Source organism: Toxorhynchites rutilus, chromosome 1 (assembly GCF_029784135.1).
Source record: "Toxorhynchites rutilus septentrionalis strain SRP chromosome 1, ASM2978413v1, whole genome shotgun sequence".
Classification (NCBI taxonomy): domain Eukaryota; kingdom Metazoa; phylum Arthropoda; class Insecta; order Diptera; family Culicidae; genus Toxorhynchites; species Toxorhynchites rutilus.
This window is the reverse complement of record NC_073744.1, coordinates 65,508,738-65,525,338: the sequence shown is the minus strand read 5'-3', so window position 1 is coordinate 65,525,338 and position 16,601 is coordinate 65,508,738. Positions and strand designations below refer to the sequence as shown.

General features: G+C 38.4%; 1 protein-coding gene across 1 annotated transcript; it reads left to right on the top strand.

Annotated features, from left to right (window-relative positions):
• The first annotated feature begins 1,052 nt into the window (after nucleotides 1–1,052).
• Nucleotides 1,053–2,725, top strand: LOC129778196 (golgin subfamily A member 7). Its single transcript, XM_055784943.1, has 4 exons — nucleotides 1,053–1,224; nucleotides 1,304–1,461; nucleotides 1,587–1,739; nucleotides 1,801–2,725. The coding sequence occupies exons 2-4, from the start codon at nucleotides 1,318–1,320 to the stop codon at nucleotides 1,939–1,941; spliced, it is 438 nt and encodes a 145-aa protein (XP_055640918.1). The 5' UTR covers nucleotides 1,053–1,224; nucleotides 1,304–1,317; the 3' UTR covers nucleotides 1,942–2,725.
• Nucleotides 2,726–16,601: the final 13,876 nt, after the last annotated feature.

Here is a 16,601-nt window from a genome sequence, read left to right as displayed (position 1 = left end):
CAATCGAATCATACAACTGGTGAGTTGGGATTCTATTTCTATTTCTTATTTTCATTTACTAATTATTTTATTTTGTTTCAGCTATAAACACAAGGCTATTTTGGTTCCTGTGAGCGAGATTATTTCCGCCATCACCACAGTGTGGGTTGCCACTGTGATAGCAGCCAACAGCATCAACAATTTCCGCAGCAGTATCATCCAAGCCCTGGTGACCGTACCGAAGAACAGCAACAACAGGACCTGACCATCGATGGTGTTTCGAAAAACTTTATGAGGATGAGAGGATGAGATCCAAGACTGTTGATCGTTATCAGCAATTATGTAAGTTCCATTTTTTTATGAGAATAATGCCGTAATGAATTTGTCTTTTCAGACCCTGGAGACATCGACACCAATACTAAAACGAAGAAAAAACACGACGAATATCCTCCAGTGCAGGATTCTAATGCTGGTGAACCCCAAGCCATTGAAGAATGGGATCGCCGGGAGGAACGGGAATATGAAAAGCTATTAGAGTCTTGCCCTCGCTCAGATTTTGAGATTTGCCATAAGCAAACCATCTCCACCTAAAATATATATACATATTTGCAAATGAGTGGCAAAACTAAATAGCTGAGCAGAATGGCTTATTTCTATCTGTAATGAAATGATTAAAAATAATTATGTATTTTTTTCTTATTTCATTTCAATAACAAACCAATACAAACAAGAGGCGAGCAAAATTGCTGAAAGCAGCTCTGCAAGCAGGTCGACGCCTTGCACATGTTGGCAAGAAAGTGGCGTCAAGTTGTTCGATGAATGCATATTGAAAGTCGATAAATCGATTGCAAGGTGGCAATATTTGAGGTCGATTGTTGACATTTCATCGACCCAATCTTGGTAGGCAAAAAGGAATATGGGTAGTGAATGCTCTTGATAAATTGATAAATATTTACCAAATATTTATCCGAGTGTAAACATTATACGACAAAACAACGCCTTTCGATTTATCGTGTGTTTGTACCTACTGTCTTTTCCCTCGCTCTCAGCTGCTTGACAGTTCATATGCGTAGGAGTATTGACAATCAGACGTCAACAAGAGAATGAAAAAAACTGCTAAACTACAAACCAACATATTTTTATCAACAATCGAGTAATTTGTTCCATTTTATATCAATTTCCCACAAGTTCAAGGTACAACAGTGATCATCATCATAGTGACTGTGAAGGGAAGTGAAGGAAAAGGTAAAATTCAGTTTACATAGATAATGCATTGAGTTCGTGATTTCGCAATTCTCTCCTCGGTTCTCTTCCCATCTGAAAGTGAAGGGAACAAAAATGGCTGGAAACGTTCGAATGTCCCAGCCTGGAACGCCAGCAGCAACTCAGCCGAGCTACATGAAGGTGTTCATCCAACGGGATTACAGCGAAGGCACCTCGGTTAAATTTCAAACCAGGTTTCCACCCGAGCTGGAGAGTCGGGTGCGTATTGATGCTTCATTGCATCTTCTGTTTGTATTGATTACACTCGAGTGTTTTGGCTTGCGTGTATCTTACGGTCACATAATTCGATTAAAGTGAGTGTTTTTCTTGGCTGCTGTTTAAAGATCGACAGACACACATTCGAGAGCACGATGAACAAGCTAAATGAGTATTTCGCGGAAGCGGAGAAGGGCTCCTGCAGTACTTATTGCGAGGGATGTTTAGCCTGTATCACCGCTTATCTGATTTACATTTGCACCGAAACGCACTACGAGAAGGTAAGTGAAAAACCAAGGAACATGAATAAATAACATTTACAAATCTCCCGATTCATTCCAGTGCTTACGCAAAGTGTCGAAGTACATTGCGATGCAGAACGAACGCGTCTATAATCCCAAAGGACTGCAGATCACTGATCCGGTCTGTCGGGGCCTGCGGGTAATAGAGATCTCGATACTCGATCGTCCGGGACGCACGTGACTGCCGCTATCGCATTCCACCGAGGAATTCTTCATGTAATGGAAAAATATCATGCGTTTTGTCGGAAGATCAGAGCGGAAGTTCAAACAACAATGCAACAAACCACAGCACTCAACAACCGTTTTGAATAGGGTTCAACTTTAGGATGGATCATGAGAAATGAGACATTCGCAGTTTAAGCAAAAAAATCTTACTTCCATCAACGATTTGTTATGTTCTCGATATTGAATGTTATTTACGTGGCGAAGTTTCCTCTGCATTCAGTTTATTTCAACCTTAAAGCCATGCATTTAGTTTGTGGGATTTATCGAAAACTTAGTTAATGAAAATGCGGTGATTAGCAGCTTGTTTCAATGACATTTATTGAAGAATACGTGATGAGATACATTTTGACGGTGATAGCTAACAAGGATGAGATCAAAGATAGTGTTATAGCAAATAAAGATGACAATTTTCACTGCTGGAAGTAGCAGTGATAATGCGTGCAACCAATAACGTGTTGTATGTCAATGGATAGAGCCTATCGATTAGAAAAAAAACTATTTATAAATGTAACAAACAAAATATTCGGCTAAAGAAACCTTTGTACGTGAAAAGTCAACTTTTCATATGAAAATAGTAGCGACCCGAAATCAAAAAGTGTGTTGTCAGGAGAATTTGTCATTATTATCCTACACCTATTAATACGTGTATTACCACTTTATAGGTGGTAAGCGTTGCTTCCTCTGTAAAACTATGTATTGGTGGGTAAATACAACAATGTTTCATTTTCGGTTGTTCAGAAGATTTTTTTTTCAATCATTTACAAACACATACCTTCCATCAAAACTTAGAAATAAACACAAGGTATTGGTATTAAACTAAAAACCTGATGTCGGTTTTTGGCAGAATAAGGAATGTTTTGAAGTATAAATAAAGGCATATTTATAAACAAAACGTTACTGTTGTTTTATTTCTTAGTGAATACCGTTATGCTCCCTTATTTCAATTAGTGCCTAATTCCGTTTATTTGACATAAAATACTGATTTCGAACAAGTCCCTTAGAACTGTCCACGAAAACGTGCTAACTGTCCCGTTTTGATTAGCCCGATTTAAGGTTTTCCCAACGCAGCCATCAAAGCCAAGATGCTTTACATTACATGGCCTTTGTTCCGATTCTTTACTTACAAGGCAAATATGTTGAATTCAATTTAATTTGAAAATTATTTCATTCAATCAATAATTTAATCAATACAAAACAAATTTAGTAATCACCAGCGATAGTCCCACGTCAACCTTGCGGTTATATGATAGATTTAACCCATCTTTTGACGTGGGACTACGTCTAACCGGAATATATGGAGGGTAAAATGAAAACCTAAACACAGAACATGCAGGAAAAAATGAAAGATTCCAAATGTTCATAACTCGTACATTTCTTACTGGATCGGAAAGATGTTTGCATCAACCGATAGGGAATATTTCTACACTTCTACCGCAATTTATAAAATGTTATTTTTCATCAGATAAACAATTGAATAACTGTAAAATGTTAAGCGTTATCTAAACGCCCTAACTGCCTCGTTTTGATTGGCCCGATTTACGGTTTCCCTAACGCAGTCATCATAACCAAGCAGCGTTGGGGAAATCGGCATTGCAAATACATGGAAGTCGGGAGTATTTTTGTTCCGACTGAAATGTGTTTCCCTAACACAGAATTCAAATTCATGGAGCGTAGAGAAATTGGCATTGCAAATATATGTAAGTCGGAGGCATTTTTGTTCCAACTGAAATGTATTTCCCTTATACATACTTTAAATACATGGAGCGTGGAGAAATATGCATTGCAAATTCATGCAAGTCGGGGGTATTTTTGTTCCGACCGAAATGTATTTCCCTAACACAGACTTCAAATCCATGGAGCGTGGGGAAATTGCAAATTCATGCGAGTCGAGGGGCATTTTTGTTTCGACTGAAATGTGTTTCCCTAACACCCCTAAGTAATCTCTCTACCTTCAAATCCATGGAGCGTGGGGAAATTGGCATTGCAAATACATGCAAGACAGACTTCTAAACCAAGGTGTCATCATATGAAACGTAAAAGGACTGTCATTAAATTTACTTGTAACGAAGAACATAATCATGAAACATATACCGTAGGAATAATATTTAACTTAAGAAAACATTGTATCATTAATATATAAGTATGTAGCTGACATTTGTTTGACGAAAATGAATAAATAAATCTATCACAATTCATGAATTGACCTTACATGGCATTATACAATCTTTTTACTCACAAATCAAATATATTGGATTCAATTGAATTCGGAAATTGTTTCATTCAATCAAAAATTTAATCAATACACACAAATGATTGCTAAGCTAAGGTAGTCCCACGTCAGCCTTACGGTTATATCATAGATATAACCCACCCATTTTTTTTCATTACGAAGAAAATACAATTTTTATCTATACACTAGCTGACCCGACAAACGTTGTTCTGCCATAAAAATTATTAGTAGTGAATACTAGCTGACCCGGCAAACTTCGTCCCGCCCAAAATTTATTTTTCGTTATCACATTCACGTTTTCTTACTAAGCGCACTTTCATGGGTCCAACCGCAGAACTGTTCATTTATTAATCTTCTAATCTACCCTGTAAAATTATTTTTTATATTTTTAAATCTACCCTTCAAAATTATTTTTTTTAATTTCAGTACTTCTTCCAAACTTGACATTATAATGGACCTGATCACGAAAGTCACTTCATGGTGAAAATGAAGTGAATTGTATACAACCTTATTGCGGCTGTCACCGTCTTAGAGGCGAATGAAGTTCAAAGTTTAAAGCCTCTTAAAAACAAAGAAAGAAAGAAATGTCACCGTGTGTGTAGAATTCAGAAGAGTTCATCCGTCGTGACAACTTTGATGAACTCGGTGTTATTATGGGCCCTATTCCAGAAAACGAGACGAGCAATTCGTCTCGTCTCGTCTCGGCTTTAGTCACTGTCGAGACGAGCAAAAAAACAGGAGGTGGCTTATATCTATGGTATAACCGCAAGGGTGACGTAGGACTATCGTTGATTCAGAGTTCATTTGTTTGAAGTTGAATCTGAATTCATTCTGAATGAATGAATATTTGGAGAACTTCGAAAACGAGAGCGTTACGTTGGAGGCACAAGGTTTTATGCATCCAAATTTGGATACGGAAATATCCTACTGATGGGGAAGAATAATCTTCAGAAGCTATCCTGTTAATTGCGATTGATTGAAAAATCACAAAACCAAATGTATTTGGTCAGTGTTACATGGATAGAAAACATTAAAATAAACTCTTTCACATGAATGTAATTTTAAATTTCCAGAGGAACTGGCAGATTATTTTCAGTAACGATTAGATATTTCCACATTTTCCTCGATACTGGAAGCCCACCAGTGGTTTATGCTAACTCGATAAACATCTGTTAATAGCACTTGATTGAAACATATTTGGTCACAGTGTTACATGGATAGAAAACATTCAAATAAACTCTTTCACATGAATGTATTTTTAAATTCCCAGAGGAACTGGCAGATTATTTTCCGGATCTTTCTCGATGCTGAATGACATCCAAACGGAAAGAATTCCGCGCGTGTATGTGTGTGTGTGTGTAGCGGCTGCTTCGAGATCTTCCCGGGAAACCGTTTGTGGCATCACTCTTCTCCTGCTGGATTCCCTTCTGGCCTAAGGTGCACAAACAGGCTCTTGGTGACACCGTTCATCCGCGCTTTCATGATAAGGCAAGGCGCAAATTGAGACGCATATAGCGCGAGTAAATTGGCGCGATATAGCGCCTGTTTTTGTGGCTAATGAAAACAGATAGAACGGCGCAAATTGGCCAGATGACGCGAGATGGTGGAGCGCTCGTGAGACACGACTCGCACGACGCTGTGGCTGAACCACAGTTTCTCGTGCTGGTCATGCCGGTTGTGGTAGTTGTGTTGGTGAACAATCATATAGCGCCTTGGGTTTGACACTGTATGGCTGTACTGGTCGGGTGATTGTGTTAGTAAATAAATATATCGCGCAACTCTGTGTTAATCAGTCATTGTATGCGAGTGGCATGTTATTTACACCAAACTGCGACTCAATATGCGCTCCACCACGCTACGTTTGTGGCACGTATGAGTCGTGTTGGTAGTCTCGCGTTCGCTTACGAGCGCTATACGCTTCTCAATTTGCGCCTAGCCTAAATGAAGAGCTTCACCACAACAGCGACAACATGCTCCAATCGCTGTTCAATTAGAACTGAGTGGATTTCCGAGCGGCGCTCGCTTATATACCGATTGGTGAATTCAATAGCCTGTTTTGAAAGCAAATTTAAGACTATTGAAACATGTTTTTGGATAAGAAAGTAACAAGTATAGAACGCGTATACATTTTATCTTTCGAATGTTTATCATACCATTTCGTTCAGTTGTTTAGGAGCTATTAACTCTCAAAATCTCGGTCTCCGGCGTAACGCTTTCGTTTTCGAAACTTCGATTTTACACCCCGGTATAGAAATGAAAGACGTAGTCCTACGTCAAAATCCTATTCCAGTACACGAGTTTCAATGGAATGTTTTATTAGATAGACTGGAGCTCTTTCATTTTTGATGGATATAAATATCAATATTTACATTTGGTTGTGACCAAGGTGTGTATATTGGTTGTGATCAAGGTGTATATATATATGTGTATATTGTGTATATATATGTACACCAGCATCATCGTCACTCACTTTAGCTCTCCTGTACCCGCGTGCAAAATCATAACACGTATACTCGCGCACTTCTCTGTAATGTTGCCATTGTGTATTTTTCAGGCTTTATTGGAATTTATTTGAAGAAGAGGGTATGATTGAATGAAAAAAAGTCACAGGAGGTTGTGTCCGAGACACGACCGCATAGTTGACGTAGGATTACGTTGGGCTATCTGTCGCATGCTGATTTTGGAAATGTTTGAAAAAATATATTGTTATACTCTTTGATAATGATCTTCCGGCCCTGAAAAGGGCCGTTTGGTTTGATTGTTGGGTATTTTTTGTTCATTTCACCAGTGTTACAATCGAACTTCCGGTATCAGTTTCTGCTTTGACGTCTTCGGCTTTCTAGAGTTTTCGTTGACACCACCACAGTGAGCAAAACGACGTATAGCGAGTTGAATACACTGGATGTTGTCATGTAGAACGATACTTGCGATACGCAGCATGAAGTCGTGTTGGTTGATGTTGATTTGATGTGACCACACTTGAAACACTATAAACATAGATGTTTACCGATCTGAGTGTCGAATAAGAATGAGAAATCTGACTGAGCAGCAACATCAGCAGCAGCAGCAGAGAAAGAGAGCATGCCTGAAACTCTCTACCCATGATGTTTGCTGTTGCTACTAGTAGTAGACCGATGCGAGACACAGCTCGATTGTTGATGTTTGGCCTCGATGTTTACCGCCGCTGCTGCTGCTACTGCCACTTAAGTGAGACACAGCTCAATTTTGGCCGCTCAGATTCGATGCTGCACTTTTACGATGTCAAGAAGCGCGTTCTCGTACTTCTGACGGAGAGAGCGTGCCTGAAACGCTCCGCTCGTGATGCTTGCTGCTGCCACTAGTAGTAGACCGGTTTCAGCAACCGTTGCAACTATTTGCCGCTGCTTATGCTGCCAAAGAAACTCGATGTGAGACACAGCTCGCATTTTGACCGCTCAACTTCTATGCTCGCCTTTATATTAGCCGCTTCCACTGCTGCTGCTCTCCACTTTTTGTTGTCCGTTCCATGTCCGTTGTAACAATGAATAAGATCCACGAATACTTCTTCCTTGTGGAGGCGATCTGGCGTAGTGGTAACATCCATGCCTCTCACGCTGAAGGTCACGAGTTCAATTCTCACTCCCGACATTCTTCCAAAAATGGAAGTACAAGTGACGAACCAGCCAAATGAGTTGAAAATCACTATAATACAGATAAAAAAAAAAAAAACTTCTTCCTTTTATATCATTTGGTATGTGTGAAGTAGGCGCCTCCTACTCAATTGCCATGCAGCTTGCCGGTGAACGAACGAATCGGACGCGAAAAATAAATGACGTCAATTTCGACCAATCAGGACTGGGTATCTCTCTTTGGATAGGAGTTGAAATTTTTCAATTGTTCGATAGTTAGTTACATGCTATATACTGTTTTATTCAATGTGAAAAATTGTTATGGAGTGCCGAAATCGCTTGATGCAAAAATCTCATCAATCCATCATGAAATGAATGAGTAAAAAGCGTTTGAAATTGGACATTTTTCACGATGTGATCGATTTTCGTTATTCAATTTGTACCCCAATATGTTCTTCGTCTTTATTATGTTTTAATAGTCATCAAATTCAGCCTCCTCAAAACAGAGTAATTTTTGATACTCCAACACAAATAACGAAATTCGATTTTTGACGTAGGACTACGTCTTTCATTTCTATACCGGGGTGTAAAATCAAAGTTTCGAAAACGAAAGCGTTACGCCGGAGACCGAGATTTTGAGCGTTAATAGCTCCTAAACAACTGAACGAAATGGTATGATAAACACTTCATTCGAAAGATAAAATGTCTACGCGTTATATACTTGTTACTTTTTAATCCAAAAACTTGTTTCAATAGTCTTAAAATTGCTTTCAAAACAGGCTATTGAAATCACCAATCGGTATATAAGCGAGCGGCGCTCGGAAATCCACTCAGTTCTAATTGAACAGCGATTGGAGCATGTTGTCGCTGTTGCGGTGAAGCTCTTTATTTATCATGAAAGCGCGGATGAACGGTGTCACCAAGAGCCTGTTTGTGCACCCTAGGCCAGAAGGGAATCTATCAGGAGGAGAGTGATGCCACAAACGGTTCCCTGGGAAGACATCGCTACACACACATACACGCGCGGCTATTAACAGGTGGTTATCGAGTTGGCATTAACCACTGGTGGGCTTCCAGTATCGAGGAAAATGTGGAAATATCTAATCGTTACTGAAAATAATCTGCCAGTTCCTCTGGGAATTTTCAAAATATATTCATGTGAAAGAGTTTAATTGAACGTTTTCTATCCATGTTACACTGTGACCAAATATGTTTCAATCGAGTGCTATTAACAGGTGGTTATCGAATTGGTATTAACCACTGGTGGGCTTCCAGTATCGAGGAAAATGTGGAAATATCTAATCGTTACTGAAAATAATCTGCCAGTTCCTCTGGGAATTTAAAATTACATTCATGTGAAAGAGTTTATTTTAATGTTTTCTATCCATAAAATATCCATATAATACATTTGGGTTTGTGATTTGTCAATCAAGTACAGTTAGCAGGTTAGCTTCTGAAGATTATTCTTCAGAACAAGGTTTTTCGTATCCTATATTGGATGCATAAAACCTTGTGCCTCCAACGTAACGCTCTCGTTTTCGAAGTCTCCCAAATATTCATTTATTCATTCATTCAGAATGGATTTAGATTCAACTTTAAACAAATGATCTCTAAATCAACGATAGTCCTACGTCACCATTGCGGTTATACCATAGATATAACCCACTTCCTGTTTTTCACTGTTATTAATAAAAAGTGAGCAACTGAATATTCATGAAAGTATATATAGCTATAAAATAACATAAAAACGTATTAATCGATTGTGGTTTCATTGGAGTAAGAATCAAAACATAGCATAACTGCATGCTCGAAACAAACATATTTTTTTACATTTCATGCAGTTGTTGCGTGTTTTCGGGTCTTTTATCGAAGATAAGAATGCATAACCACCTTAATTACCAGATGATAAAAGTTCTAGAATATGATGTTTGCATATTTCTAATATTCTTTGTCTGTATTCTTGGTAAACTAAGAATTAATGTCTTTTTGACGTAGAACTACGTCTTTCATTAAGGGTGCCAAATCAGAAAACAGGTCACGTTTTTATGAAATAAAGTTAACGTTAATAACTATTTTTGTCGCGAACGGATTTTGGCGATTTACATACTAAACGAATCGGAAATTCCCTAAGATTTGTTTAATATGCTATGCATTAGGATCCCTTGGTTTGTAAATGGTTAAAATTCATGAAAACTTTAAGCGTTTCTATTTTCCCATACATTTGTTCAGTCCATTTGAGTACTTTCCCGAACAGAGTTGTTAATAACGAGCAACTTATCGACGAGCAACGAAGGGGAAATCGTAGGATATAAAGTCTCCGTGAACAAAGGAAAAGAAGAAGAATGAAGGGGAATACTTGCCAAGAGTATAAACAGTGGATCTCGCTGAGGCAAACTTTCATTCGGCATCGGACTGTTGAGCAATCCAGTTCGCTTTGCTTTCGCTGCGCTTCGATCTAAGATTGGACCCCACCAGTGGTAATTCAACTTGGATATCGTCGTATTGTGTATTTTTCTTTCCGCGTCATAAATTGGACGCTTCGCATAGTGTGGGATGAGCAAGAAGAAGAGGAAGGCTGGCTCGAGCCCTGCAAAAAACGAACGGATTGCCGGGGGCAATAACATTTCGAGGCAAGCGTCATCTAATGATGCACGCGATGTTGATGCAGTGAAAAGCGCTCGCACTGAACCGAGCCTTCGCGGAATTTTGAATGTGATTAGGTTTCGCTTGCCAGTAGCAAAACTTCCTCCACTAAGGGTGACAACTGCGCTTATCTCGAGTATGAGAAAGTAATGCAACTTTTCTCGAGGCCAGTAATATGAACAGAAGTGTTTCTTTTGAGAATAGCGCAAAATGATGAGAAGTGTTTATATTCCCAGTAGTTTCAAGCCACCAATGTATGGCTCTGTAGGCATGCTATGGCGAATGCTTGTTTGGCGCTTGGTTTACGTTGTACGAACGATGCCTGGAGGTGCAATTCCACTGAGGCAATACTAAATAACATGTTTATGATATTTGATACTTGCAAGTGTTGTGATATTTGATACTTGCAAGTGTTGTCATTGTTGTTGTTTCCTCGGTTCCAAAGATATATTTATATAATCGACTGTAACCGAGTCTATGTCAATTGCGAAAAAGGCCACCGGAATAGCGTTCGAGGTAAATTTGCAATGCATTGACATGAAATAAATTGCGACATACGATCAGCTAGTGTATTATTCTGCGAAGGCAAGAATGAATCATCAGTCAATTATCGTCAACTGATTCTACAATGAAAAAAACATTTCAGAGATTGTTCTACTAAGCAGTTGTTTCTAAAATTTCACAGCATTATACAATAATATCCGAAGGTTTAAACAAGCGACTTTTATAATATAACAGCGTAGTTCTACGTCAACAATGCGGTCGTATCTTGGACACAACCTCCTATAATTTTTGACGTAGGACTACGTCTTTCATTTCTATACCGGGGTGTAAAATCAAAGTTTCGAAAACGAAAGCGTTACGCCGGAGACCGAGATTTTGAGCGTTAATAGATCCTAAACAACTGAGCGAAATGGTATGATAAACACTTCATTCGAAAGATAAAATGTCTACGCGTTATATACTTGTTACTTTTTGATCCAAAAACTTGTTTCAATAGCCTTAAAATTGCTTTCAAAACAGGCTATTGAAATCACCAATCGGTATATAAGGGAGCGCCGCTCGGAAATCCACTCAGTTCTAATTGAACAGCGATTGGAGCATGTTGTCGCTGTTGTGGTGAAGCTCTTCGTTTATCATGAAAGCGCGGATGAACGGTGCCACCATGAGCCTGTTTGTGCACCTTAGACCAGAAGGGAATCCATCAGGAGGAGAGTGATGCCACAAACGGTTCCCCGGGAAGAGTTCGGAGCAGCCGCCACACACACATACATACACGCGCGGAACTCTTCGTTTGGATGCCATTCAGCATTGAGAACATTCCGGAAAGATTCAATCGTTGCTGAAAAATAATCTGCCAGTTCCTCTGGGAACTGAAAAATACATTCATGCAAAAGAGTTCATTTTAATGTTTTCTATCCATGTAACACTGCGACCAAATATTTTTCAATTAAGTGCTATTAACAGGTGGTTATCGAGTTAGCATTAACCACTGATGGGCTTCGAGTATCGAGGAAAATCTGGAACGAACTAATCGTTACTGAAAAATACCCTGCCAATTCCCCTGGGAATTGAGAAATACATTGATGCGAAAGAGTTTATTCTAATGTTTTCTATCCATATAACACTGCAACCAAATACATTTTGTTTTGTGATTTTTCAATCGATCGCAATTAACATGGAAATTCTGAAAATTATTCTTCCCTATCGGTAGAAAATTTTCGTATCCAACATTGTATGCGCGCGCAACGGAAAATGTTTCGCATCGCGAAAATTATATAATTTTCAATCGATTATTGCTCAGTCGCCGAATGTTTCAAACTCAGAGAGTTCATTCCCCTCTTGTTTGTCTTTCAAATTGCTATCGTAAACCACACCTTCTCTCGATTCAATCACGCACAAAAAGCATACTTAAGCGATATTCTGGTGTTGAAACGCATTCATTTTTCGTGAGGACATCGACAAGACAACATCGTCATTGAACGAGCTGAACGTGCTGGATGAGCTGGACGGCGAGGGATCAACAGATTCATTACCTGACATGAAACGCATTCAGTTAGTTTGGAACTGTGAGGGAGCGCAGAAAAACCGATCCATCAGAAGAAGAGAAGACGACCGAGAGAGTATCAGCACCGAAAAACGGTTCCGTTTGAGACATCAGAGCAGCCGACACACACACACACATATATACGTGCGGAACTTATTTCGTTTAAATGCCATCCAGCATCGAGGAGATTCCGGAAGAATATTATCGTTGCTGAAAAATATTCTGCCAGTTCCCCTGGGAATTGATAAATTCATGCGAAAGAGTTTATTTTAATGTTTTCTAACCATATAACACTGCGACGAAATACATTTGTTTTTGGGATTTTTCAATCAAGTGCAATTATCCGAGTTTATTTTAACGTTTTCTATTCATATAATACTGCGACCAAATACAATTGGTTTAAAATACAATACAATTGGTTTTGTGATGTTTCAATCAAGTGCAATTAACAGGTGGTAATCGAGTTAGCATTAACCACTGGTGATGGACTTCGAGAAGAATCCGGAAAGATATCGCTGCTGCAAAATAATCTGCCAGTTCCCCTTGGCATTGAAAATAACATGCAAGCGAAAGAGTTTATTTTAATATTTTCTAACCATATAACACTGCGACCAAATACATTTCGTTCTGTGATTTTTCAATCAAGGGCAATTAGCAGGAAAGCTTTTGAAGATTATTCTTCCTCATCAGTAGGATATTTTCGTATCCAATATTGGATTCATAAAACCTTGTACCTCTAACGTAACGCTCTCGTTTTCGAAGTCCCCCGAATATTCATTTATTCTTCATTCAGAATGGATTCAGATTCAACTTCAAACAAATGATCACTGAATCAACGATAGTCCTACGTCACCATTGCGGTTATACCATAGATATAACCCACTTCCTGTTTTTTAAGATAGGGCATAAAAAGATAATATAAAAAGATATTCTTTTTTTTCTTGTTTTCTTATCGACATTGTCCATTATAAAAAAAAACCGAAACTGTAACTGTTAGGAATTACCATAAGCCACCGATTAGTTTATAGTTTACTGTTTACAATTCTTCCACGAGTGAAATTCTTTCACAAGTGTGTATATGTATGACCATTATATTTAACGAATAACTATACGAAAGTTGAACATTTATATTTTGCTTTTGAACGTATGAATCGTAAGGCGAGGTTAGGTTGTAGAGCGTTAAACGTCTTCGGAAAATATGGATGAAATCCGAATGAATTATTGAATAGACCTCGTTTTAATCAACTTGAATGAGTTCTAACTTGCAATTAGATTTCTTATTTTAAATTGCAACGTTTTTCAAATTTTTATGATTTTTTTTCCTGAAATAGATTATCTGTCAATGTTTACAAAACGAAAAACATCATGTTCTCACCTGTGTGTAACCGTATGTGGTATTTCATCAAACCTCCGTCCGCGAGGCTTTTCTGCTTTTATGACGGATTTTTATTGCGGAGCGTCCAAACTACCTTTTCTTGCAGCCGGAATTATTAAGGTATTGTTTTCTTCTTCGTATATTTTTCTGATATAAGAGTTTTTTATTTTCTCTACTGATTAGCGTTTCGGGTTTCTGTTCAATTCTCGCGTAACGTTTGAAAAGGTCCAATGTAACATTTTCACTAACTCGAGAAAAACGTAGTTGAAGACCCGAACACTATTTCACGAATTGTCTTAAAAGCTATCAATTTTGATCACTGTTTTCACCACTAGCTGTCAAGAATAACTCCGTAAAACCAATCGTAACTATTGTTCCGTGATTCGAGATTAAGGTTGAAGCCTCGGAGCGAAAAATGTTACATTGGACGTTTTGACTGCTCGCGTTTGCACATTGGACATATTACGTTGCACTATAAAAATTTGAAACTAACTTATAAACAACAATCCAAATATCAGCATTTCGTTCTAAAGACTGATTATTATTGTTATCACTCGTTGAATTGCACTGAAATCGATAACAACACTTGTAAGAAACAAATTCCAAAACGACCGAAGTACGACTGCGAGTTGTTTTGACTGCTTTGTTACTTCGGACGTTTCGGCCATCGGAGGAAAGTGGCGTCCGAAATAACAGCCGGGTGCTTAAAATTCGAATCTGTACATTGGATATTTTTTGTATCGGCGACAAAAAAATGAAGAAGATAGATACGTGAACGATTGTTTTTGTAATACATTCAATGATTGAAAACTAATAGCGTGCATCCATTAACTCGATTTGTTTACATTTGTTACATAGGACCTTTTCAAAAGTTACGCGAGAATTGTATCCATCTCGGAAATGTTATCATTATTTGACTGCTGGCTTTTTTCACTGAAGTACAGGGTGACTCAAAACTCATGAAATTCTTCAAACATAAGATGACTATCAATACGGTGTCAATAGTCAATAGGTATACTACCAAACAAGCAGGTGACCACTTTACCTCTATATGGAATTTTCCATTAAACCATTCCCCAAGCATGGGTGACAATTTTTGTTTATACTCAGCTCCATCTCGGAAATGTTGTTGACGGTTATGAACTCTTGGTGGCATTTGTCGCACGTAGGATAACTACTGACCTGGGGAGTGAAACTGCTCAATTTCTGCAGGATAGGTTTTAGTATCTGCTCTTGTTGGTGAATGCATTGGTCACTGTTGAATATGCATACGAATTAAAAATACGGTTTGTAATGAAATGGTTTCTCCATAAACTTACATGTTGTAGCTCAAAAACGCCATCCCACTCTTCCAGTGCAGTTTTATGTATATATCCGAACAAAAGCTTTTTTAATAGCTTTCCCGACAGCTACTTTCTTCATTTGATTGAACAGTTTACCCTTGCCGCTTGCATCGAACCAATCCCAGATTTTTCTGGTTTCATTCACATTCGCCGTTTCGAATCATAACAATTAAGGACTGCATTACCGTGCCAAAATTTCAATAACCGGTTATTCGGTAATGAAAATTTCATTGCCGGTAAAACCGGTAAAAACAATACTTTCAAATAAACCATTTTCTTGATGAAACGGCTTTTATTGATAATGATTAGCTCACAAGAGAACATTTTGCAAGTTTTTGCTACTAAGTTTGTTGGTTTAAGTAATATTTAAGAACACAAAAAATGTTAATTTTGTCGTCTTCTAATCCAGATCGGATATCATTACCGAAATTTCCAGAAGAGGAAAACGCATATTAAGAGTCCAATGATGTTAGGCGTACAGTACGAAGAGCATCGAAAACCATTTTCACGTATTTGCCTTTGACGCCCTCAGTACAAAAACTCTTCTCTGAGGGTTTTCATCAACCCGTTTATAGACGTTGAGCTTGGGCTGGATGTTGCTACCTTTGGTTGCTGCAATCGTGGCTCAAGTTTTTCCTTGAACTGTTTTGCTGGCTCTGCAACGTCCAGTGGATTTTTCCCTCCAGTTATCTAGCTACTGAATCAATACCATAATCGTCAAATTTCGTCAAGTCACGAACGATTTCAAATGCCTGCTTGATCATTGCATTCCGACTATTGATAGAAGACGCCGAAGTCATCATTATTTGTGTCCCGACCACGAGCGAACAAATCTGTATACGAAACGAAATACGAAACGTATAATATTTCAAAGCGGCATAAGCGCTCGTCTCGTTTGTTTTCATATTCCAGAAGCCGAGCTCGACCAAAAGCGGACGAGTAGTTTTTCGTCTGGTTCGACGACCGTTTGGCCGCGCTCGTCAATGAATCAGTCGAATCTCCTAGTTTGTTTGATGTGTTTGTTCACCTTGTTGATTGAAAGCATCGGTATTCCTCTGCTCCGCCTTTATCATCAAAAATGGTTTCACGGCTAAACTAGTATTGCATAAGTAATGTATGTTTTCAACTGCAACCATCAAATTCAATTCAGTAATTGCAAGATTTTACAGTTTTTCGAATGGGCATCTTCCAAACAACACAACCAAATGTAAACATTGAACTCATATCCATATATATATATATATATTAGGCTGTCAAAAAAGTCCTACGGTATTTCCGCGAGGTGTCGTTGTAAGCGCGTAGTTCTAGTTGTATTCATTGTATCGAGTCATACTATAGCTTGTTGGAAAGGTATTTTTGCGCTATAGTAT

Coding starts and splice junctions, on each gene's coding strand:
- LOC129778196 (XM_055784943.1), top strand. CDS start 1,318: ATGGCTGGAAACGTTCGAATGTCCCAGCCTGGAACGCCAGCAGCAACT. Junction 1,462..1,586: donor CACCCGAGCTGGAGAGTCGG/GTGCGTATTGAT, acceptor TGCTGTTTAAAG/ATCGACAGACACACATTCGA. Junction 1,740..1,800: donor CCGAAACGCACTACGAGAAG/GTAAGTGAAAAA, acceptor GATTCATTCCAG/TGCTTACGCAAAGTGTCGAA.